Raw genomic sequence first — 26,486 nt, forward strand, 5'->3', positions numbered from 1 at the left:
ACAAAGATATTTAGTCTTTTCACCAGGCACTGCTCCTAATAGCCAGTTTCCTACTACACACTGATGAGGGGACCCCGAAACAGCTGTCTGTGGATGGATACCATGTTTTGGCATAGGTGGTTTTCCTTTATTGGATGCTGCCCTTCCCGTGGTTGTTCCTTTCCGGTGAAAGACCTGGCTATTCATTGCTTGCTTTAAGAAACACGTGATCGTGTCTCCGCGGCTTTTCTACATGCATTTGCATATTTCCCATTAGGGATGGGGGCAGTGTTCTGGATCACTGCGTTGAGAAACACGTGATGGTGTCTCCGCGGTGTTGGATGTTTTGATCTTCCCGAGGTCATTCACCCTTATGTTTACAATACTGAGTTGAGTCACGGATCAAACTCACCAATGTAAGTCCATAAATCCGTGAAATAAAAATCGGACACAACTCGGATGCCATCCATGTGCTGCATGTTTTAAGAGAAATATCCTTCAGTTTTTTTTAGAGATGAAAATCTGATGGTAAAAATGGAAAAATTGAACAGACACTGAAGAAAATCTGATCCAAAAATTCTAATGTAAATGGAATCAAAAACACTGATGAACCTTGGACCATTTTGTTTTGTTTGTTTTTTTTGTTTTTTTTAAGTACAAGAAAAATCAAAGATGTCTGAATGAGGCCTTACTGATTGTAAGAATATTTTATCTAAGTTCAGTATGGTATATAGAGGAGTTATACATTTTATGTAAAGACTTATGAAGCCCCTTTAAATGTGGCAGTATTATGAAACTTCATGGTTAAACTGCATCAGACTAAACTACAAGGCTTTGCACATGTTTTCCACTGAGGCCACTAATTGTTCTCTTTTACAAGAACATTCTTTACTTCTAAGTTTCCTCCAGTTTTTCCAGCTGACAGCAGAGGCCATCGTCACTGATATAAGACCTTTATATTTTCTTTAAAGGTTTATACCCATCTCTGCCTTCCATGGCTGATATCAGAATAAACTTCTTTTTTGTCCCGGCCATCAAAAGCATGAATATGAGCTATGTTGCTTTTGTATTTCCCATAGAAATTAATGACACTTTCGTAAACAGCGTAGCAAAGGGAGAGTAATCTTGTCTGTGGTGGCCGGGACCTAGGAGCAATTATTTCCATCTGAGCCACGATGGGAATAATCTTTTAAAGAACATCTAATAATATAGGTTTATATTGCGCTCGACCCCATCCCATCGCACGTCCTCCCCAACCTCACCGCCACTCTTATCCCATCCCTAACCCACCTCTTCAACTTATCACTAACTTCTGGCACCTTCCCTTCAGCTTTCAAACATACCACAATCACGCCTATCCTTAAAAAGCCAACCCTCGATCCAACTGCAATGCCATTCGCTTCCAAACTCCTGGAGCAGCACGTCCACGCTGAACTTTCCTCCCACCTCTCATCTAACTGGCTCTTTGACAATCTACAATCTGGTTTCTGCCCCATCACTCAACTAAGACAGCCCTGACCAAAATTAGTAACGACTTACTTACAGCTAAAGCTAACGGACAATACTCTGTACTCCTCCTTCTAGACCTGTCCTCTGCTTTCGACACAGTTAACCACTTCCTCCTACTACAGATCCTCTCCTCCTTTGGCATCAATGACCTCGCCCTATTATGGATCACCCCTTATACCTTTCCAACCACACATTCAGCGTCTCCCACTCCCACACTACCTCCTCATCCCATCCTCTCTCTGTTGGAGTCCCCCAAGGCTCTGTTCTAGGACCCCTACTCTTCTCAATCAATACACTTGGCCTGAGACAACTCATAAAGTCCCATGGAATCCAGTACCACCTTTATGCTGATGACACTCAGATCTATTCTAAACTCTGCTGCCCGACTAATCCACCTGTCCTCCCGCTATTCCCCGGACTCTCCCCTCTGTCAATCCCTTCACTGGCTCCCCTTTGCCCAGAGACTCCAGTACAAACCCTAACCATGACATACAAAATCATCCACAACCTGTCTCCTCCATACATCTGTGACCTCGTTTCCCGGTACTTACCTGCACGCAACCTCTGATCCTCACAAGATCTCCTTCTCTACTCCCCTCTTATCTCCTCTTCCCACAATCGCATACAAGATTTTTCTCGTGCATCCCCCCTACTCTGGAACTCTCTACCACAACATATCAGACTCTCGCCTACCATCGAAACCTTCAAAAAGAACCTGAAGACCTACCTCTTCCAACAAGCCTACAACCTACAGTAACCACCGACTGACCAAACTGCTACACGACCAGCTCTACCCTCACCTATTGTATCCTCATTCTAAGTAGATTGTGAGCCCTCATGGGCAGAGTCCTCTCTCCTACTGTACCAGTCGTGACTTGTATTGTTTAAGATTATTGTACTTGTTTTTATTATGTATACCCCTCCTCACATGTAAAGTGCCATGGAATAAATGGCGCTATAATAATAAATAATAATAATAAATAATAATCTACCTCTCTGACCCAGACGTCACCTCTCTGCTGTCCAGAATCCCGGAGTGTCTATCAGTTATATCCTCCTCCTTCTCCTCTCGCTTCCTCAAACTCAATGTGGACAAATCTGAACTCACCATCTTTCCTTCATCTCATAGATCTTCCTTACCTGACCTATCTATCGCAATTAAGGACATCACGCTTTCCCCTGTACCGGAAGTCCGCTCCCTCGGAGTAACCCTTGACTCTGCCCTGTCCTTCACACTGCACATCCAAGCTCTTTCCACGTCCTGTCGCCTCCAGCTCAAAAATATCTCCAGAATCTGTCCTTTCCTCAACCGTCAATCTACTAAAATGCTTGTGCATGCCCTCATCATCTCCCGCCTCGACTACTGCAACATCCTTTTCTGCGGCCTCCCTGCTAACACCCTTGCACCTATCCAGTCCATCCTTAATTCTGCTGCCCGACTAATTCATCTCTTTCCTCGCTATTCCTCCGCTTCTCCCCTCTGCAAATATCTTCACTGGCTCCCATTCCCTCAGCATATCCAGTTCAAATTACTAATACTAACCTAAAAAGCCATCCATAACCTGTCTCCTCCATATATCTCTGAACTAATCTCCCAATATCTTCCCTCACGTAATCTCTGGTCCTCCCAAGACCTCCTTCTCTCCTCCACACTTATTTGCTCCTCACCAAATCGCCTCCAAGACTTCTCCCGAATATCCCCCATCCTCTGGAATTCTTTGCCCCCAACTAGTCCGACTATCAACCGCATTCAGATCCTTCAGATGGAACCTGAAAACTCACCTCTTCAGGAAAGCCTACAGCCTGCACTGACCCCCCTGCCTCCTCACCACTACCGGAGCCACCGCCTCACCAACACCAGAGCTTCTGTAATCCCTCAACCTAATGTCTCCTTCCCCACCATCCTATAGAATGTAAGCCCGCAAGGGCAGGGTCCTCGCCCCTCTGTATCAGTCTGTAATTGTTAGTTTGCTTACTGTAAGTGATATCTGTAATTTCTATGCAACCCCTTCTCATGTACAGCACCATGGAATCAACGGTGCTATATAAATAATAATAATAAAGAAGAATATCCAGTTACGAAGATCAGGGTATCATTATTATGGCCGGGTTCAGATGAGTATATGCAAAATCATCCGTTTCTCATCCTCTAAAATATTACATTTTTATATCTGTATTGAGTTCCATATGTCCATTTTTCATATCTTTGTGCCATGAATATCTCCATTTTATCCATCCATATGGCATCTATTCCTTTTTTACTTACTGATAGTAACCCGTATGTGATCTGTTTTTTACTCACCCATTGACTGATAATGTCTGAACCGAACTGATGATCACAGTTGACTATGGGTCCGTGTGAAAAAAATCTTTACTTGAAATATGCCATTGACTTTCTGTCAAAGCTCACCAGGTGAGAAGGTTCCTCTAAGCCCCAGGTCTGGGTGGGCACATGGACCACGGGCACTTGGGCAGCGAGGACTTTGCACATTCATGAATCTCAGGAACCGCAGGGCAGATGAAGTGTAACCCAACAGGGATGGAGCATGTGAAGGGCAGTAGGTACAGAATGTGGAGCACATCAAACATACAGGTATAGTAACCCAATCCCAAGATGCAGGTGTGGCCTTAAATAAGCATAGGGAGATGATGTCATGGATCCATGCTGGACAACCTGCAAACCCTAACATGGAGCACAACAGAGGGCAGTGGACCCAGGGGAGGGAAGCAGAGCTCAGGATACCCAGAACATGTGTGTAACATTTTAATTGAATGATGTCCCGTTTATGCTATCCATTTTGCTTACAGACAGCACAGAGACATTTAATACACTTGCCTGAATGAGCCCTAAGTAGAACAAAACAGTAAGCAACTGCAATTAAAGAAAATTAGGATTTAGATCATCAAACTGCCACCAACCTGTTTTCCAGGACCACAGCAGCTTCATAATAATGTGCTTCTATATGGTCAATCCTGCATAATGTAAAAAAGAGAACTTTAGAAATCTGCATGTGCCAAATTCAAAAATAAATGGGTAGAGGACACCTCCTCTGTGGAGGAAGCTGTGACCATCCGTAAGGAAATGTGCACACAATGGGGGTGAATCACGAAAGCTTTTTTGTAATATTTCAGACGAAAAAAGCTTTGAAAAGTTGCAAGGGAAAACAAGTAGGTGGTAAGGTGCACTTAAATGTTTGAGCACACCAAGTGTCATGGGGTTACCGCACACAGAGGAGTCAGAAGACCGCAGAGTCTGAGTTCTTCTACTTCTGCGCTAAATAGAAGCACTTCATCTTCTTATTAAACAGTGTAAATTTCTTTGGGCAGTGCAGGGTCAATGTGCTCTGTTGAGAGCTCTTGAAGCTAAGCCTCTCAGGTGTGCACTGTTAGCCACTCTCATCCCCTATATAATCTGGGTCCTGACTCACACAAATCATCAGAGTAGCTTATGCTGCACTCCCCTGTGCATTCATCTGTTATATATGAGTGTATATTTGTATGTTTGGTATTTTCTGTTACCCCTGTTCGTATTACCTTGTTAGTTTGGTTGATGTACACTACTACTCCCCTCGGTGGGGGAAGGGTACAGGCTGAGGGTGATTCAGGAGCTAAGGGAAGGTACATGGCCTCAGCATCTTCACCTTCAGAAGTAACCTGGGGAACAGGGGGAGCTAGGGCGCCTCTAGCATTAGGGATAGGGAAGGAGACACCTGGCAACAGAGTTGTGACACCAAGGGTGCACCAAGCACCTGTACTTTTTTTTGAACATTTATTCTGTGCTGACAGAGTCCCTTTAGTAGCTTGATGTCTTTGGAAACCTGAAGCAGTTAAAAGATGCTCAAAAGACTGAACATAAGATCAGCAAATCGTTTTTATATTGTAGTGCAAATTGTCATTCTTCTTAGTGTCTAATTAGTACGTACCCATCTAAAAAATAAATTTTGTGCATTTTTTCCTTACCATCCATACATAGGTAGAGCATAAGGATTTAAAGATGAAAACATGAGTGTCAGAATTTTATAGCTTAGAAATGATAAAGACCCCCAAAAATCCAAGTAAGACACCCGATATCTGCCTGTGCTACATTAAATATACACTTCCTGTAATTATTTTGATTGGTTTGGAAATATTATTAAAATTTAAGTAATTATTTCAAACTTTTTTATTAAAAACAAAAATGGAAATAGAATTGTATATTTCTTTTTACCAAAAATGAAGAAGGCAATTCATGTGCATACAAAAGTTGGATATTGTCATCTGTTTTCAGTGAGGGTGAAAATAATTGCACATTCTTGTGCAAATAGTTTTCTGCTTAGGAAGTTACGCTAATTTTAAAAGCTATGAAAATGGATGTTTCCCATACCAAGAGCGTATTGCCATTTATAGAAGCATCTGTGTCACCCACGTGCAGAAGCAAAAGGACATGTGCGCTCTTCTCTCGGGAGTCAGAAGAACCAGATGGTCATTCGTCTCCACCAGGATAATGTCTACATGCCGCTTTATTTGAAGTGCACCATTCCCAGTCTTGGGGTAACAGGTTCTCCGATTTGTTTCTCTCTTTGTGCTAAGAAAAAAAATATTATGAAATCTGAGCCTATACGAAATGTCACATTTGATTATGTCTACGAAAGCGATTCTGTTGGAATCACTTCAATTTCTACAACGGGAACAGTCCTGGGAAATCGCTCATCTACAGTATTTTGAAACCTAGCCCGTACTTGGGTTTTAGAAGGTTATCCATTTCCATAAAACTTACAAACCATCCATAATCCTATAAAATAAGAAAAGGATCTCTACCTTACACCTTACCAATCTACAGAAGCTCCCATGCCAACATTTCCTGGTCCTTGCTAGTCTCTGCACATCTGGCTCCAGCGATATCATGTCCAAATGACTTGTGACCTGTTCAGCTAATCATTGACTACAGCCATGAATTGTGTGATGTCATCACCGCTACAGCCAATGATTAGCTGCAGTGGTCACTTCTAGGCTTGCCATGTCATCGCTGGAGAATAGTTAACAGAGGCTAGAGAGGAACCAGGGAAATATCGGCACAGGAGTGCCAGGCAATCCTGGTTGTTATGTTCACAATTATATGGTTTCACGCGGATTTTGGCATGGATTTTAGTTGGGGCAATAAATGTTCAATTTTAATCCGCCATGTACATTCCCTAATGGATATAAACAGCACTTTTAGCTATGATTGAAGCGCCATTAAAATACACTGCTTAAAAAAATAAAGGGAACACTAAAATCCCACATCCTAGATATCACTGAATGTAATATTCCAGTTGTAAATCTTTATTCATTACATAATGGAATGTGTTGAGAACAATAAAACCTAAAAATGATCAACGCAAATCATAACTAATATCTCACGGAGGTCTGGAGTTGGAATGATGCTCAAAATCAAAGTGGAAAATGAAGTTACAGGCTAATCCAACTTCAGCGGAAATGCCTCAAGACAAGGAAATGATGCTCATTAGTGTGTGTGGCCTCCATGTGCCTGTATGACCTTCCTACAATGCCTGGGCATGCTCCTGATGAGGCGGCGGATGGTCTCCTGAGGGATCTCCTCCCAGACCTGGACTAAAGCATCCACCAACTCCTGGACAGTCTGTGGTGCAACGTGACGGTGAATGGTGCAAGACACGATGTCCCAGATGTGTTCAATCGGATTCAGGTCTGGTGGAACGGGAGGGCCAGTCCATAGCTTCAATGCCTTCATCTTGCAGGAACTGCTGACACACTCCAGCCACATCAGGTCTGGCATTGTCCTGCATTAGGAGGAACCCAGGGCCAACCGCACCAGCATATGGTCTCACAAGGGGTCTGAGTATTTCATCTCGGTACCTAATGGCAGTCAGGCTACCTCTGGCAAGCACATGGACAGCTGTGCAGCCCTCCAAAAAAATGCCACCCCACACCATTAGTGACCCACTGCCAAACCGGTCATGCTGAAGGATGTTGCAGGCAGCAGATCTCTCTCCACGGCATCTCCAGACTCTGTCACATATGTCACATATGCTCAGTGCGAACCTGCTTTCATCTGTGAAGAGCACATTGTGCCTGTGGCGAATGTGCCAATCCTGGTGTTCTGTGACAAATGCCAAGCGTCCTGCATGGTGTTGGGCTGTGAGCACAACCCCCATCTGTGGACGTCGGGCACTCAGACCATCCCCATGGAGTCGGTTTCTAACTGTTTGTGCAGACACATGCACATTTGTGGCCTGCTGGAGGTCATTTTGCAGGGTTCTGGCATTTCTCCTCCTGTTCCTCCTTGCACAAAGTCTGAAGTAGCGGTCCTGCTGCTGGATTGTTGCCTTCCTACGGCCCCCTCCATGTCTCCTGGTGTTCTGACCTGGCTCCTGGTAGTGCCTCCAGCCTCTGGACACTACGCTGACAGACACAGCAAACCTTCTTGCCACAGCTCGCATTGATGTGCCATCCTGGATGAGCTGCACTACCTGAGCCACTTGTGTGGGTTGTAGAGTCCGTCTCATGCTACCACGAGTGTGAAAGCACAACCAACATTCAAAAGTGACCAAAACATCAGCCAGAAAGCATTGGTACTGAGATGTGGTCTGTGGTTACCACCTGCAGAACCATTCCTTTATTGAGGGTGTCTTTATAATTGCCAATAATTTCCATCTGTTGTCTATTCCATTTGCACAACAGCATGTGAAATTGATTGTCAATCAGTGTTGCCTCCTAAGTGGACAGTTTGATTTCACAGAAGTTTGATTTACTTGGGAGTTATATTCTGTTGTTTAAGTGTTCCCTTTATTTTTTTGAGCAGTGTATATAGATTTATAGCTATCTAGATTCAGTACACTTCTCAACATTAAAGTTGCATTACAAAGAATTAAAAGTTGTAGAATTACAGAAGTAACATGAATGATAGACATGTTATAAGGAACTTGTCACCTCGGAAAACACTAATTACGTACAGATATAGGGGTTAATATATAGGTAAAAAGTGATACAATGCTGTTTGGATGCCGCATTGAAAGTGCAGCTACAGGTAGAAGATGAACTTATTTCTTCCTGGGAGCCGCCAGCTTTCAGTCATGGGGGCATGCATTTTGCAACTATAGTCACTGCTCCCAGTAAGCACACTTTGGTACTATGGCAGCTGGCTCTGTAGCGTATTTATGCAGAAAGAGCTGTCAATCAAAGTGCTAGAGAATGCATTCAGCCACTGCTTATCTTATAGGTATTGATGACTGTAATTGCTCCATGCACGCCCCTATGACTGAAAGCCGGCGGCTCTCCGGAGTAAATATTTTAATTTTGCCCTGTTAGCGTTACCTTCAGTAAGGCAGCCAGGCATAATTGTAACGCTATATCTTCAGGTATATAGCGTTTTCCAAGGTGATATGTTCACTTTAATTACATGCCAATGATCAAAAACTGGAAAACACCTTTTAAGACATCTCAATTTATTCAGTATTGAGTATGAGTGCAACATTGTATGCACTAGTTCTGCCGCCCTGAATGTACACTGGCAAATCATCAAGATCCGCTGCTGGCAGCTCCCTGTGTGATCTCTGAACAATGACGTCCCACATGTGCTCGATGGGAGACAAGTCCGGAGATGATGCAGGCCATGGTAGCTTATTTAGGCCATGCAGAGTTGACTTTTCACAGTAGCACGACAAGTCACATACAGACTGGCGTTATTGTGTTGAAAAAAGTCTCCTGGGACATTTTGGAGAAATGGTCGCACCACCAAATCAATGTATTTCCGAGCTGTTAGTTTACCTGCAATGAAGTCTACAGATATTACGAAAAATTTGTTTCCCTATTTATATATCAGTAACTTGTCTCCATACTGTGATTTCCATAATGCCACAGCTTTTTATTCTTGATGTTGCAATTTCAATGTCACTGATATCAGTCATTATCACCTCTGATGGTGACTGGATGTAAATATATTATGGAGTGGAAAAGCACAACTCTGTCCATTGTTCAATGGCAGATCAGCTCCTGTAGAAGAGAATAGGACCTGAACGGCAGAACCCATCAGCTGCCACTAATCACTGCACTGAGTTGTGGTGGTCCGCTCCATACACTGTTTACATTCAGCCCCCGGGGGAAATGGTAACAGGTGATCAGTATTGGTGCTTGGTGTTGGCCCCCCACTGATCTTGTATTGACAACCTATACTATATACCTCTAAATAAGCCCTGTGATTTCTCCATCCATACCGATCACCAATTCTCTGTTCTCCGAGTGGGCAAACTAATTTTCTTTAATAGAATGAAGGTAACGACAGGAAAGTACCCTTCTTGCCTTGCTCGGATTTAGTAGTTCTGTGGCGCTATGTATCTATATATTTAACCTTATTTTACCTTTGAGCTCTCTAGTGATTATATTTCCTGCATTACGTCAGTAACATACCACGTCAGCTGCAGTTATTGTGTTACTTCATCATTAAAATCATAAAGTGTCCACATTGATCTCATGAAATCTGAGCACAGAGCACAGGTGCGGAGCAAAGTTCTTCTTGCCTACGAATGTTCATCATGATGTTTGTTATATTCACAGTCCTTCCTTCATTGCAGAAAGAGTATTGAAGGCATTTTAAGGGTATGTTTCCACGTTCAGGAAACGCTGCTTGTTTGACGCTGCGCAGCGCTGCAGCGTCAAACAAGCAGCGTCCAGATGTTCCTGCATAGTGGAGGGGATTTGATGAAATTCTGTCTCCACTATGCGTGGAAACCCGCACGCGGCGGCCCTGCGACTACGGACATGCTGCGCGTCTTTTCAGATCGCAGCATGCCCGTACACCTTGCGGGGACGCAGCGTCCCCGCAAGGCATATCACAGGGCCCTATGGGAGAGAGCGATCATCCCGGATGTGAAGAGTTAACACATCCGGCATGATCGCGTCCCAGAAAGGGGGCGGGGCTTAGCGCCGAGCGGCTTCGCCGCTGCGGCGATACCGCCGGCCATCCGTACCATGGAGACATACCCTAAGGGGTAAGAAATATAGTTGATTTTTTTAGCTCTTGCGGAGATATCAGCTGGTATAAGCGGTCTCATAGTCATTGTTCTTAGGGATGAGGTTGAAAAATAGTTCTCTTACAAAAGAAAAACTGTCTTTTATGGCTCATTCAGACATCCGTGCAAATGGGACCTATTCCGGACTACACTGCATGGACTAGCTGGTGGCTCTCCCGACCAGAGCATGACAACTTCTACACTGCTCAAAAAAATAAAGGGAACACTTAAACAACAGAATATAACTCCAACTAACTCAAACTTCTGTGAAATCAAACTGTCCACTTAGGAAGCAACACTGTTTGACAATCAATTTCACATGCTGTTGTGCTAATGGAATAGACAACAGATGGAAATTATTGGCAATTATCAAGACACTCTCAATAAAGGAGTGGTTCTGCAGGTGGGGACCACAGACCACATCTCAGTACCAATGCTTTCTGGCTGATGTTTTGGTCACTTTTGAATGTTGGCTGTGCTTTCACACTCGTGGTAGCATGAGACGGACTCTACAACCCACACAAGTGGCTCAGGTAGTGCAGCTCATCCAGGATGGCACATCAATGCGAGCTGTGGCAAGAAGGTTTGCTGTGTCTGTCAGGGTAGTGTCCAGAGGCTGGAGGCGCTACCAGGACACAGGCCAGTACACCAGGAGATGTGGAGGGGGCCATAGGAGGGCAACAACGCAGCAGCAGGACCGCTACCTCCACCTTTGTGCAAGGAGGAACAGGGGGAGCACTGCCAGAGCCCTGCAAAATGACCTCCAGCAGGCCACAAATGTGCATGTGTCTGCACAAATGGTTAGAAACTGACTCCAGGAGGATGGTCTGAGTGCCCGACATCCACAGATAAGGTTGCGCTCACAGCCCAACACCATACAGGACGCTTGGCATTTGCCACAGAACACTAGGATTGGCAAATTCGCCACTGGCACCCTGTGCTCTTCACAGATGAAAGCAGGTTCACACTGAGTGCATGTGACAGATGTGACAGAGTCTTGAGACGCCGTGGAGAGAGATCTGCTGCCTGCAACATCCTTCAGCATGACCGGTTTGGCAGTGGGTCAGTAATGGTGTGGGGTGGCATTTCTTTGGAAGGCCGCACAGCCCTCCATATGCTCGCCAGAGGTAGCCTGACTGACATTAGGTACCGAGATGTGATCCTCAGAACCCTTGTGAGACCATATGCTGGTGCGGTTGGCCCTGGGTTCCTCCTAATGCAGGACAATGCCAGACCTCATGTGGCTGGAGTGTGTCAGCAGTTCCTGCAAGGTGAAGGCATTGAAGCTATGGACTGACCCGCCCGTTTCCCAGACCTGAATCCGATTGAGCACATCAGGGACATCATGTCTCGCTCCATCCACAAACATCATGTTGCACCACAGACTGTCCAGGAGTTGGTAGATGCTTTAGTCCGGGTCTGGGAGGAGATCCCTCAGGAGACCATCCATCGTGTCATCAGGAGCATGCCCAGGCGTTGTAGGGGGGGTCATACAGGCACGTGGAGGCCACATACAATACTGAGCATCATTTCCTTGTCATGAGGCATTTCCACTGAAGTTGGATCAGCCTGTAATTTGATTTTACACTTTGATTTTGAGTATCATTCCAAATCCAGACCTCCATGGGATATTCATTTTGATTTACATTGATAATTGTTATGTTTTATTGTTCTGAATACATTCCACTATGCAATGAATAAACATTTGCAACTGGAATATTGAATTCAGAGATATCTAGGATGTGGTATTTTAGTGTTCCCTTTATTTCTTTGAGCAGTGTATATCTCTATGATGCTGTGACACTCGGGTCGGGAGAGCCTCAGCCAGTCCGTGCATTGTGGTCCAAGATCGGACCGATTTGCACGGGTGTCTGAATGAGCCCTTAGTGAGGCTTATAGGTAGCTACCCTGTAATTAATGTCCAAAAAAGCCTTGAGACATGAGTGCGAAGTTGTAAACAAGTACATGGCTGCAACAACACAGAGAAGGATGACTCAGTGGTCACTTAACCAAGAGACATTTATTCGATGAGCACAGATACATGTGGAACCTACGGCACAATGTCAAAGGGTAAAACAAGCAGCAAAATTTCAGTAAATTATTGAATACAACAATTCGGCTATACTGAATATTGAGACAATTCTGTTAACACACAATTGTCTTGTTATTACACGTAAACAAGTATTATCGATAGTGTTGTCTTGCACCTAACATCTGCACCTAAAGTCCGCCACAGTACTATCTCTCTGTCACTCTCTAAGCAATACGGACCGTGGTACAGGGCCTAACAGATTTTTAATCTTTTACTTCTTTTACATAATAAAAAGGCTTTTTGGGAAAAAGATTTTTTTTGTGTGTCACCATATTTGTAATAACGTTTTTTAATATGCCAGATAAAAACACCCCAGCTCCTGTGCAAAAAAACCATCCTTTTGCAATAAATTTGGCACTTTACATATTATTGGCACGGTGAATGTACGGTCTTTGGTAGGGAACCCAAACTGTAAACAGAGAGAGTGAAACTAAAGTTGAACTTAAGTTTGGTCGAACCCGACGAACCTGAACTTCCACCGGTCCGTTCAGGATTGGGAAAGTTCGGGATCATCAGGTTCAGCTGGACTCTAGTCCAACTTTAATCTCATGGTCTCTCTCTGTTTATAGTTCGGGCTCGCTCATGTCAAGTGTTTAGCTCTAAATAATCAAACACTTATTTTTTTTCTGCCATCTCGTACGTCTTAGGGTATGTTCACACTGAAACTTTTTGCCGAGTTTTTGGAGCAGAAACTTCAAGTTTTTGAGTTTTTCAGGAACATTTTAGAAGGTTTCCACTCCCAAAACTGTTCAGCAAACAGTGTGAACACACCTTTCTCATAGAAAACTCCAGAAAACTATAGCTTGATGCTTTTTGTGAAACCTCCTTCCCCACAATTGACCTTAAAAATACCACAAACCACAAATCAAACACCATTTATATTGGCTTCACAATATTTTACTGTTTACTTGAATGTAACATCTGTCTAAAGAATTTTTGTCCCTGCAAAAAAGCCAACAAAAATTCCACAGCGATACTTATAAAACCCCTATCAACTCTTCACACATGACTATTTCATGCGCACATTAGCAGCCTCACTAATTTTTTATGGTTCTTGTCATTATTGCTTGTTCTATATGACAGTCGCTGGCTCTGCCATCTGCAAAAAATTATAGGTAAAGCTACGTACAATTCCCCCCAGGGGGAACAGAAGAAAAGAACCTATGGAACAAATTATTTCAGGATCCCGAAAAATGTTTGGTATAGTGAAGCGGAGATTTGTGAGGGATCATAGTTAACCCCCTCTATGCCTCTAGCTATGAATTCCATGATTCTCAATATATTGCTATCGTTTAAATATATTAAAACTTCTCATGCTCGATGGTATATTATCCAAGGACTTTTGTCTTCCAGGATCAGTATATACTGAAAATATGTAATAGACGGCCCAATAAAATCCAGCAACTACAGCGCAGTCACAACCTCTAGATATTTTACGTATGCCCGTAGCATGCATTTCAATGAAGAACAGACTGATGTTGAAGATTAAAGGGGTTGTCCCAAGGATGAAAAAAATTAAATAGGGCTCAACTGTTTAACAAAAATAATAAATATAAAAATGATATTAATAATAAATGATGTAACTGAGCCCCTGCAGCTCTTATTATGATGCTTATCATTTTTTTCCGCTGGTTAACACAATGGAAATGGTCAAAAATACCCATAAATATACTAAAAACTGATACCATGCTCGGGTGATTATGGTGATCTATCCCTGTTTCAGGGGTACGATAGACCTGAGTGTACTGGTGGATGGTGAACAAGACACACTAGAAATAATGGTATAGCCAATTGGGGAATATTGCGCAAGCTGGCCAACTGCTTGCTACTAGCGGTATGTCCTTGTGTGCAGTTGGCCAGCTTGCGCAATATTCCCCAATTGGCTATACCATTATTTCTAGTGTGTCTTGTTCACCATCCACCAGTACACTCAGGTCTATCGTACCCCTGAAACAGGGATAGATCACCATAATCACCCGAGCGCGGTATCAGTTTTTAGTATATTTATAGGTCCTTACAGAAGTGGCACAATTTCTGAGGATACCAGCAGCTGGGTGATTTTACCAGTCTTTCCCACTCACTTGGTGGGCATCAGTGCTGAGCGCCAGTGACATTGTTTTATTCATTGGTCAAAAATACCCATTTACTGGTTGAGGCCAGTCACTGCTGGGGTCAGTGTTTGACTGAGTGGGCATTAGCACCTATTTCTGCCAAGTTGGAATGGGCCGTTGAAATAAATATTAGTGCCCACTGAGTAACCCTCTGAAATGGAGCCCTTATGAAAATATTTTTAAGAAAACATCAACCATCATTATTACTCGCTTGTATATGCAGTAAACAAAAACAGAGGGGTGGTTGCTGCACCTGGACCCTCTGCTTCCTATGAAGTCACTGTCACTGTCACTAGATTTTAGGTAGAATTTGTTACTAATTTTACCATAGGTTTTTCCACATGGGTGGGAATCAATTTTTAAAGAGTAACTCCATTTTTTACTTCTTTATTATTTTCTTTTAACCCCTTTCCGACATTAGGCGTAATAGTACACTTATGCCGAACTCCCCCTGTTTGGTGCGGGCTCCGGCGCTGATCTATACAGCTGACATGCTCCCGCAACAGCCGCAGGTGGAATCACGATCCACCCGCGGCTGTTAACCAGTTAAATGACAGAGGAATTTAACTCTCCCTTACCAGAAGCGTGTTGCTAATCCCGTCCATCGGCGAGATCACGGGTCACCGACGGGTCGGCATGACAACCAGAGGTCTGCAGCAGACCTCTATGGTTTTCATTGCCAGATTGCTATGGTCGGCGCTCATAGCAACTGAGCATTTCTGCTACACACAGACAAGCCGCTCATCGCCTGTGTGTAGCAGAAGGGATCAAAGTAGTGCAGCTTCTAGTCTCCCATGGAGACTATTGAAGAATGCAAAAAGGACAAAAAAAAATCAAAGTTCAAATCACCCCCCTTTTGCCTCATTCAAAATAAAACAATATAAAAAAATACAAATATGCACATATTTAGTATTGCCGAGCTCAGAATCGCACGTTCTATCAATATAAAAAAATAATTAACATGATCGCTCAATGCCTAAAGAGAAAAAAAATTAAAAATGCCAGAATTACATTTTTTTTGTCACCACTACATTGCAATAAAATGCAATAACGGGCGAACAAAAGATCGTCAGCTCAGCGAGCCAAAAGTTAGCCCTCACCCAGCCCCAGATCATGAAAAATGGAGACGCTACAAGTCTGGAAATCTCCTATTCCCTGTCTGACGGCTCTGCAAGTGTGAGAAAGTTCTTCTGTTCTGCTCGCGGTGCTGTCAAACAGGTCATGGGAATTCACCGCCAATTAACTCACTTCACCTATCTGACGTTTCCCACCACACTCCTGCTGACGTCCATAGGTAAAGTGAGTTAATTGGCTCTTCCAAGACCTGTTTGACGTCACCGCAAGCAGAAGAAATTTCTCACGTTCGTGGTGCCATCAGACAGGAACAGGAGTTCACAGGGAGACACTCAGCATACGCTGCTCAGTGTCTCTGCTGGTTGACAGGCTGTATGGTCACATCATGCATCAATGCAGCCTGCCATCTAGATGTAGCAGAGCTAGACCGTGGGACAAATGGATTATCATCTTCTCTGCGGAAAGGTCAGGAATATTGTTGTTTGTTTTTTTAACTCTTTTGTAAATGACAATAGCATCGAGGGAATGGGCGAGGTTGTAAGTATGATTTAATTAAGATTTATTAAAGGAGTCTGTGTCATTCTTTCAATTAAAGGACTTTATTCTTGGTGTGTGTGTTTTTATACAATATGACTATGGGGTTAGTAATGTGGGCATTTTATTGACGCCTCTCCATTACTAACCTCGGGATTTGATGTCACCTGATAATACAAAGGTGACATCAACCCCCCCTAACTATCACCCCACTTGTCACCGCTACAGGGCAAGTGGGAAGAATAAGGCTAAGTGCCAGAATTGGCACTTCTTAGAGATGCTCCTTTTCTGGGGCGACTGAGAGCTGATGTTTTTAGCCTGGGGGCAGTATCCATGGCCCCTTCCTAGGCTATTAATATCAGCCTGCAGCTGCTTGGATAGCCTTTGCTGGTTATTAATTATAGGGGGACCCTACATCATTTTTTTAGGGTCCTCCATTTTAATAGCCAGTAAAGGCTAAGTACACAGCTGTGAGCTGATATTAATAGCCTGGGAAGCTCCATGGGTATTACCCCCTTCCCAGGCTATAAACATCTGCCACAGCCATCGGCTTTCCCTCTGCTGGTTAAGAAAATTATGCAGGAGCCCATGCCATTTTTTTCAGTAAAATAATATTTTATTAAATACATGTCCAGTAATTTGCACCCACACTGCACTTGTTGTATACAGGTCCTTCTCAAAAAATGTGTTAAATTTCATTATTTACCATAATGTAATGATTACAATTAAACTTTCATATATTATAGATTCATTATCCACCAACTGAAATTTGTCAGGTCTTTTATTGTTTTAATACTGATGATTTTGGCATACAACTCCTGATAACCCAAAAAACCTGTCTCAATAAATTAGCATATTTCACCCGACCAATCAAATAAAAGTGTTTTTAATACCAAACAAAAAAACCATCAAATAATAATGTTCAGTTATGCACTCAATACTTGGTCGGGAATCCTTTGGCAGAAATGACTGCTTCAATGCGGCGTGGCATGGAGGCAATCAGCCTGTGACACTGCTGAGATGTTATGGAGGCCCAGGATGCTTCAATAGCGGCCTTAAGCTCATCCAGAGTGTTGGGTCTTGCGTCTCTCAACTTTCTCTTCACAATATCCCACAGATTCTCTATGGGGTTCAGGTCAGGAGAGTTGGCAGGCCAATTGAGCACAGTAATACCATGGTCAGTAAACCATTTACCAGTGGTTTTGGCACTGTGAGCAGGTGCCAGGTCGTGCTGAAAAATGAAATCTTCATCTCCATAAAGCATTTCAGCCGATGGAAGCATGAAGTGCTCCAAAATCTCCTGATAGCTAGCTGCATTGACCCTGCCCTTGATGAAACACAGTGGACCAACACCAGCAGCTGACATGGCACCCCACACCATCACTGACTGTGGGTACTTGACACTGGACTTCAGGCATTTTGGCATTTCCTTCTCCCCAGTCTTCCTCCAGACTCTGGCACCTTGATTTCCGAATGACATGCAAAATTTGCTTTCATCAGAAAAAAGTACTTGGGACCACTTAGCAACAGTCCAGTGCTGCTTCTCTGTAGCCCAGGTCAGGCGCTTCTGCCGCTGTTTATGGTTCAAAAGTGGCTTTACCTGGGGAATGCGGCACCTGTAGCCCATTTCCTGCACACGCCTGTGCACGGTGGCTCTGGATGTTTCCACACCAGACTCAGTCCACTGCTTCCTCAGGTTCCCCAAGGTCTGGAATCGGTCCTTCTCCACAATCTTCCTCAGGGTCCGGTCACCTCTTCTCGTTGTACAGCGTTTTCTGCCACATTGTTTCCTTCCAACAGACTTACCATTGAGGTGCCTTGATACAGCACTCTGGGAACAGCCTATTTGTTGAGAAATTTCTTTCTGGGTCTTACCCTCTTGCTTGAGGGTGTCAATGATGGCCTTCTTGACATCTGTCAGGTCGCTAGTCTTACCCATGATGGGGGTTTTGAGTAATGAACCAGGCAGGGAGTTTTTAAAAGCCTCAGGTATCTTTTGCATGTGTTTAGAGTTAATTAGTTGATTCAGAAGATTAGGGTAATAGGTAATTTAGAGAACCTTTTCTTGATATGCTAATTTATTGAGACAGGTTTTTTGGGTTATCAGGAGTTGTATACCAAAATCATCAGTATTAAAACAATAAAAGACCTGACAAATTTCAGTTGGTGGATAATGAATCTATAATATATGAAAGTTTAATTGTAATCATTACATTATGGTAAATAATGAAATTTAACACTATATGCTAATTTTTTGAGAAGGACCTGTATGTCACTGACATCTATATATCTATGCATTCTATGTGTGTATATCTATTCTATTCTAACCTGCCACGCTGTGATTTTACACTGTACGAGGCACATGAATTGCCGGCTTTTTATCTATCTATCTATCTATCTATCTATCTATCTATCTATCTATCTATCTATCTATCTATCTATCTATCGATCTATCTATTTATCTATCTATCTGTGTTTTGAAGAATATTTCCTTTGAAAACGATATGTAAATGACATAGAGAATTGTTCTATGTAAAAGCTTATGTTAAAATACCATTGCAGTTTGACAGCAATCTCACAGTATTCGGATGTAAATCGTATGTCAGACGTGTTTTTTCGGTCCTGATATTGGAACTTTTTTTTCACACATATGGATATGAGCCCTTAAGATATGTGTCTGGCAGAACTAAAATGTCCAAATTAAGCATCCACAGCATAAAACTGCTGCAGTCAAAAATGCAAAATAAAAAAATAATCTAACACCCAAAGTGAAGGCAGCGTACAAGGCATTTAACATCATCCTTTTTTTTTTTTTTTTATCAGTGTGCCACATCTACTGTTTTTCAATTTGTACAATCATAAAACACATTTTATCTCCATATCGGTGCAGCTTTTGTTTGATGATCTGTAGTCCTTTCATTTCCTTATTCTGCGTCCTTTGTCTTTTTTCCCCTTAAATTCACTCTCATTCCTGTCTGACCTCCTTTATATTCCAACTCTGCTTTTATGAATCATTCGTTTCCCTATTCAGTCTTCCCCTAGCCTTCCTTACTTTCTTTTTTTTTTTTTTGCCAAGACAGAAATATTTGCAAAATCTCAGGGGGTCTGAGACCAGGAGTAAAATAGGGGAGAGGAAAAGGGAAAAAAAAAAAGATAGAAACAAACTTTGTCCATACAAGGATGGAGAGGGGGAGGGAAAGCAGAATATGTGGGAGAGCGGACCTCCCTCTGAAATCTACAAGCAGATAGATAGAAGTAGAACTTCATTTACTACTCTGTCTGTGAAAGGCATCGGGCTGGAGGCTGGGACAGCTGGGGAGAGCGCAGAGATGACGACTTCCAACCATACAGGCTATAATATGAGATAACTGGCTGGCAATGAGATCATTTAAGAGAAACATTCTATAACCCAGGAATTATAATTTGCAGAAAAAAAAAGATCACCGAAGACAAATCTGCAAAACTCTACGGACTAAAATCAAATGTCTATGAAGTTTGGGAGAATGAAATTGATTCTCATGTTCACACAGACTTTTGGAGACAAGTTCAACCAGCTATAGTCTTCCTGGCTAGAACAACCAGCCCACGTTTACCTGACCAAGAGATCATTCAGATTGAACTGGATCCAACTGAAACCTCTGGAGTAAGATTGACATTGTCGTCAAACAGCAACGGAAAACAAACAAAAAAAAAACCTCATGGATCTCTTATTTTCCACTTTGCAACTTCTACTTCTACTGTCCGTTTCACTTTCTGGTGACCTCAAAGAACATGATGCCCTCTGTGGGCCAGGTGACTCATGCTACGCTGTCTTTTACCAGAGGAAGACTTTTCTTGAATCTTGGAGAGCCTGTCGAGAAAAAGGTGGCAATTTAGCGACTGTAAAAAATGTTCAGGAAGCTGCTTTGGTTGAGCAACTCCTTACCTCATCAACAGGTTCCCAAAGTGATGGAGATGTTCAGCTACGGCTTTGGATAGGCCTACAGCGTCAACCTAGACAGTGTGCTCCACAGAAGCCATTGCGTGGTTTTACTTGGACAACTGGGGACCAAGACACTGCATTCACCAACTGGGTATCACAGCCTGTTTCATCAGGATCCCAAAGTTCCTGTTCAGCTGCTAGGTGTGTGGCTATCGGTCTGGGCTATGGTAAACCAGAAGATGATTTTAAATGGTCAGAGGGGACTTGTACATTGCCAGTTGATGGCTTTATATGCAAGTTTCGCTATCAAGGAATGTGTCCAACTTTGACTGGAGAAAATGTTCGTTATTCTGTACCGTTTGGCTACCAGGGTTCTTGGCTTGATCTACTACCATTTGGCACTGTCGCAGTGGTGTCCTGTGAAAGTCAACAACAGGCCATATCTGTACTCTGCACATTTCGAGAGGATCGTACAGTTGGATGGGACAAAGAGGAGCCACTGTGTCAAGACTCTGAAGAGTTGTGCCAGGATTGCCAACAGTTGTGTGAAGATGGAGTGTGTGCTTGTGAAGAAGGATATGTACTCCAGCCCGATGGACACTCCTGTGAGCCAGAGGACTTTGAGGAGCAGAGATGCCCATGCCAATATCGATGTATAGAGCTTGGAATTGGTGGTAAGGGTTACCAGTGCATATGCCCAGAAGGCTATGAGCTAGCTTCAGATGAACTCAGTTGTGAAGATATAGATGAATGTGAAGACGATGAAACATGTGAACACTTTTGTGAAAATACCCTAGGTTCGTATAAATGCTCTTGTGATCTGGGATTCGCCATCTCGGAAGATGATCCTGAGCGCTGTGTCGATATAGATGAATGTCGTTTTGCCCGTATGTGCCAGCAAATGTGTGTAAACCATGTGGGGGGATTTGAATGCTTTTGCAATGAAGGCTATGAACTAGCTGCTGATCGTGTCAGCTGCAATCGTCTACATTATGAAGAACCTAAAAATCTGCCAAATCCCCATGTAACCAGTTTCGAAAGTTTTTTGGAGCCAGAACCTGATACAACAGGATGGGAAGATCTGGTAGATACGGAAATCAAGTCAGAGACTGAAGAATACATATCTAATTCCAACGAAGAAATTACTATTATTGGGACAACTACAGAAGAGGTTCTTGAGACAACGACTGCTCTAGTGGGTTGGGAAACCCATGAGGAAATCACGACCATAGGCACTTTAATGCCAGATGATATGACAACATCAAAACCTAAAGAGAATACGATTAGAACAACTACTTTGCATACTACAACTCTTAATGCTCCTTCACTGGAGACACCAAGTAATGGATTCGTCTCAACAATAAAACCCGAAGAACAATCAAAAGTTAACGTTTGGTCAGGATGGAACTTAATCTATGATGTTCCCACAACCAAAAATCCTGAAACTCGTAAAAGTTCTTGGGATAAATCCAAGCTATCAACAGTGGTTCCTAGCAGGTCTAGGGTTAATGAAAAACCTCAAACAACACTAAAAATCAAAAACGTTCCAACTATAACTACTATGGTCACATCAGGACTTCCATTGTCTCATAATAATTCACATTCCGGGTCTCCTGAATTACATTCTAACTCACATCATCCATCTAAAGAGTCCAAGGGAAAAAGGGACACTCGATGGCTAATCGTAGCCTTGCTTGTACCCTTGAGTGTATTTCTAGTGATTATGTTGGCACTGGGCATTGTATACTGTACCAGATGTGGAGGAGAAGCAAAACCCCGTAGTGTTACTGACTGCTATCATTGGGTAACAGGTAGTGGACCAGAGAAAGGTATTCCTCCCTCCGGTGTGGACAGTCTAAACAGTCGAAGCGTTGTTTGAATCAATATGATGGATAAAGGATTGTAAATCGGGTAAAATACCAGTTTCGGTGGGACTCTCTGTGTTGGCATTGGTGCAATTGGAGTATTCACTCTATTTTTCCATTTCTTTATTTTTTTTCACTATATCTTTGTTCTGTCCATGCACTTTCTAATATTTACATTTGACTTCATATGTTCCATTATTTCACGTTTCCATTTCTTGTGTCCATATCTTAAATTACATCTTGGTCTGCCCTTGTTAAATGTTTTATGTTTACCCTTATTGTATGTTTTTTCTTGTCAACTGTTTTCCATATAAAGTAGCTTTTTTATAGCACACGTGTCATGCCTTTTGCACCAGTTTTGAACATCTGGACATGTATCTATACAATTATGTAAAGTAACTTTTTCTGGTAAAAAAAACCCACAAAACTTTCTGGCAGAGGGTTCTGAACGGAATGTCACATGAAACCAGGTGAGTGTAGATGTCACAGTGGTAGAGATACTGGCTCAGAATTCACATTATGTCCAGACTTTGGTATCTGTGATATATCCTGTTAATGATAGTAGATACAATTCTTTGTATTCCATCTGAATTTAATTTGTGTTTTGTGTACATAAGTTTAATGTGTTCAGAGCGTTATTGTATCAAATTAATCATAAGTCATGGTGTTGAGGGAACGCGGAGTCTCACAATGAAAACTTCATGAATTAAAAGCAGTTGTCTGTCTTTAGGCTACAAGTCTGCAGTCACTCTATGTAACTGCAGACTTGTGAATCTTCACAGCATGAACATTGTGCGCTGTGGCGCCAGGAGCAGTATGTGAGTGACCACAAATACACAATTTGCATTCATTTGGTCACATGCCGACTAGACATGTGCAGCCCACTGCAAATGTATTGAGCCAGGTAGGACACGTCTAGACGAAATGTGTCTGGAAGTATGCAAATCATGCACTAGCGATCACATGACCTCCCGCTTCCAGCGCGAGCACTGGAAAAATCTTCACAGTGTGCAGTGTGCGAGCTGTGAGGATTCACTAGTCTGCAGTTACAGAGAGTGACTGTAGACTTGAATCCTAAGGCCAGACAACCTCTTGAATGGCTATTACAATTACTGAGTTACTGAAACTGTAATCGTCAATTTAATTTATTTATTTTATCATAAATCAGTAATACATGTGAAAATAAACAACTTTGTAATATATCTTATTAGAGTCATCTGCTTCTTTCTCCTCCCGGACTGAATATTCAGTCTCAATATTCTCAAATCAAGGATAAAATCTGTTTCCAGTGAGCATAGGTTTTCCCATTATTGAGATAGAAGATGACAGTTGGTGCCATGAAGTTCTATGGAGAACTGCCACAGCCGTTTCAGCAGAATCTGTGCCTGTCTCTAGCTCCTCCTCTCTCCATAGAACTTTACAAGAACCAACTGTCATCTCCTATCTCTTCACCGAATACAGATTATACCCCTGAATTGAGAGTGAAAGGTCAGTCCAGAAGGAGATAGAAGGAGATTTCGCTAATGAGATATATTACAAAGTTGCTTATTTTCATGCGCACTGTCAATATATGAAATAAAAATTAAAATAACGGTTACTCTAAGGAAAACCAAAAGTATCACTTTATGCAAAGGCTCAATAATAGTCAAACATAAATGTGTATTTTGTACTTTATAAGTCTGTACAGAAATATCATTACTGCTTTACATTCGAAATGAATACACTGTGCTATGTTTAGTACAGGGTCATGACCCAGGAATTCAAAGAACCCCAAAAAGAGAGAACCCCTGTATGTAATAGCTCTTCAGTCCCCGTACAAGGCATAGCACAAACAGTTTTATCCAGAGTGTTAATTTAGGACACAAAGGGACCAAGACACAACTAGCTCTTTAGGGGTTCTTACTTTTAAAGAGAATCTATCATCAGGTTTTTTTATGTAATCTGAGAGCAGCATGATGCCGGGGCTGAGACCCTGATTCCAGCGATGTGTCACTTACTGGGTTGTGTTTTGCTAGTTCTATAAAATCAATGTTTTATCAGCAGGAGATTATCACTCCAGGACTAGGTGTCTCTTGCCTGCCGGTCCAACCACGCCCCCACAACTGATTGGCAGCTTTTTGTGTATGTTGACAGAATGCTGCTAACCAGTGGTGTGGGCGGGGTTATACACAGCTCAGCATTCTGAGCTTTGCTAGATCTACGGCAGAGAAATCTATGATTCAATCACAACTAAACCAAGTGATATATCGCTGGAATCAGGTTCTCAGCCCCTACATTATGCTGCTGTCAGATTACATAGCTGACAGATTCCCTTTAAGATGTCCAGGTTTCACTTTCCTCCTCCTTTACCTAACTAGCATTCAACTACAAGGTGATCTTGTATGCTGGGAGTCACTAAAGGTAGCAAAGAAATAAAACTTTGGATATATTCTGGGTGGAAATCCAGGTGTTCGTTAGAAGGGTAATGGACATTGGAGTAATAAAGCTACATATGATCATAAACTTAAATTTAGTAGTTTTGACCAGAGGAAAAATTTAAAGGGAGTTTATCAATACAAAATAAGTGCTAAACCAACCACATGGTGCGCTTGGTGCACCATGACATGGCCAGGCCAAACAGTGTAGTGCACCTTCCAAGCTACTTTTTTTTCCATCTATCTCTGACTCCTGTAAAGCCAAAGCTGTCAATCAAGGAAAAGGGGGAGGGAAATAGCTGGAAATAAGTAGGTGGGAATAGGTATACAACAGTGTCACCACGCCGAGGGTGCACCAAGCCGCTGTGCTTAGTTTGGACAGTCATTTTGTACTAATAGACTCATTATAAGGGTAGGTTTACACAGTTTTTTCTTCTTTTTTTTTATTTAAAAGTATTTTTACCATGGAGGACATATGTTGAAAAAAAAAATTATATAAAAAAAGCGACTTACTAATTACTAAATCAGTGACGTGTCCCCTTCATTGACAGGTTTGATGTGGGTCACAGAAACAGAAAATAATTGATTTTCCAAGCGATATACCACTACTTTATAAAATGAATAAAAGAAAACCCCTTTAAAAAAAAAAAATGTGGCGCAAGCTTGTATTTTAACATGCGGTTTAGCTGCTATGTGTTGAAAACCGTAAAGGTTTTTTTTTTCTAATTTTTGAAACCTCCTGTCCCTTGGCTGCAGTTTTAAAAAAGTCTATGCTTTTCTCACCCGCCCCCAGTCCAGCGCCAAGACACCGTGATGCTCCCAGTGTCTGGCATTGACGTCAATAACTGAGCCTGCCTGAGCTGATGGCACGAGCCGCTTAGCTCACTGATCGGCTGCAGCGCTGTCGTTGTGATGTCATCACTGGCTGCAGACAATAACGGAAAGCTGGAGCAGCAGAGAAGACTCAGCTCTGGACCTGGGGAGAGTGAGTAATGCACAGTTGTTGTTTTTTTTATAGGAGACAGGGGTATTTCAAAACTGTAAAACTCCTTTAAAGGTTTCAAGACATAGCAGCTAAACTGCATGTTAAAATACAAAATGTTGCCACTTTTTTTTAAAGGGTATTTTTCTGAAACCAGAAAACCTCTTGAAGGGGCGAGTACAGTACTGTAACCATTGCTTCATTATTTCCCTGCGTCTAAGGGTGCTCTCACATTACACTCGGTGGCCCCGTCAGAGCATACATCTGAACCCCCTGCAAAATGGGACCCAGACATATGGCCATAGACTGTAATTGTGCCGACAGAGCAAACATTCCACCTGATGTGCATCATTTTCGGGAGTATATGCCTAATGGAGGTGGACTCTCAGACCACATACCCCCCTCCCGAAGTCCGAATCCCGTTTTGCAGGGTGTTCAAACGTAAACTCTCAATGTGATAGCACCCGAGGTTAAACGAAAAAAAAAAAAAAGTAATGAAATGCTAAAATTCTTCAATAGCAATATTCAATGGTGCCTACTGCTTATAATCTCACCTATGTTTCCATGGTTACAGACTACAATGGAACCCTACGTAGTCGGATTTTGTAGTTTAGCTTCCAACTTTTTTTACCCTATTTTAGACTGACATATCTAAGTTATTGTAGCAAAAAATGGGAACTAATGGGTCAAAAAACTATTTGCAGGTTTGTTTAATTTTTCTTTAAAGCACACTAGGGCTAGAAAATTGGTTGTCAAATCCACGACGTTTCTGAATATTACACCATTGTATCAATGAAACTATCAGCGATTTGCTACAGAACGGGCGATGCGGTATGTTATCTGTTAGCATTATAGGAATCGAATACTCAGGGGGCGGTAACGTATTGGGGACCTCGTAGTGATTTAGTTTTGTATTGTATTGAATACATTTGTTGTTATCTTGGTTTCGATGTTGCCATTTCTAATTCCGTTTGTAATGTGTGTGTTAATGTGATAATC

The 26,486-nt window shown here is 42.4% G+C and overlaps 2 protein-coding genes across 2 annotated transcripts in view; one reads left to right on the forward strand and one right to left on the reverse strand.

Moving 5' to 3' along the window:
* The window catches only part of LOC143806667 (uncharacterized), a 75,311-nt gene that overhangs the window by 17,587 nt on the left and 31,238 nt on the right, over nt 1-26,486 (reverse strand). The window contains exon 2 of the mRNA XM_077287463.1: nt 4,408-4,461. The gene's annotated coding sequence lies outside the window, so the exon portion shown is untranslated. The remainder of the gene's footprint in view (nt 1-4,407; nt 4,462-26,486) is intronic.
* Nucleotides 19,580-22,420, forward strand: CD248 (CD248 molecule). Its single transcript, XM_077287461.1, has one exon. The coding sequence runs from the start codon at nt 20,003-20,005 to the stop codon at nt 22,103-22,105; it is 2,103 nt and encodes a 700-aa protein (XP_077143576.1). The 5' UTR covers nt 19,580-20,002; the 3' UTR covers nt 22,106-22,420.

This window comes from Ranitomeya variabilis, chromosome 2 (assembly GCF_051348905.1).
Source record: "Ranitomeya variabilis isolate aRanVar5 chromosome 2, aRanVar5.hap1, whole genome shotgun sequence".
Lineage (NCBI taxonomy): Eukaryota > Metazoa > Chordata > Amphibia > Anura > Dendrobatidae > Ranitomeya > Ranitomeya variabilis.

What these genes read in the sequence shown, in the direction of transcription:
- CD248 (XM_077287461.1), top strand. Translation starts at nt 20,003, where the DNA reads ATGGATCTCTTATTTTCCACTTTGCAACTTCTACTTCTACTGTCCGTT.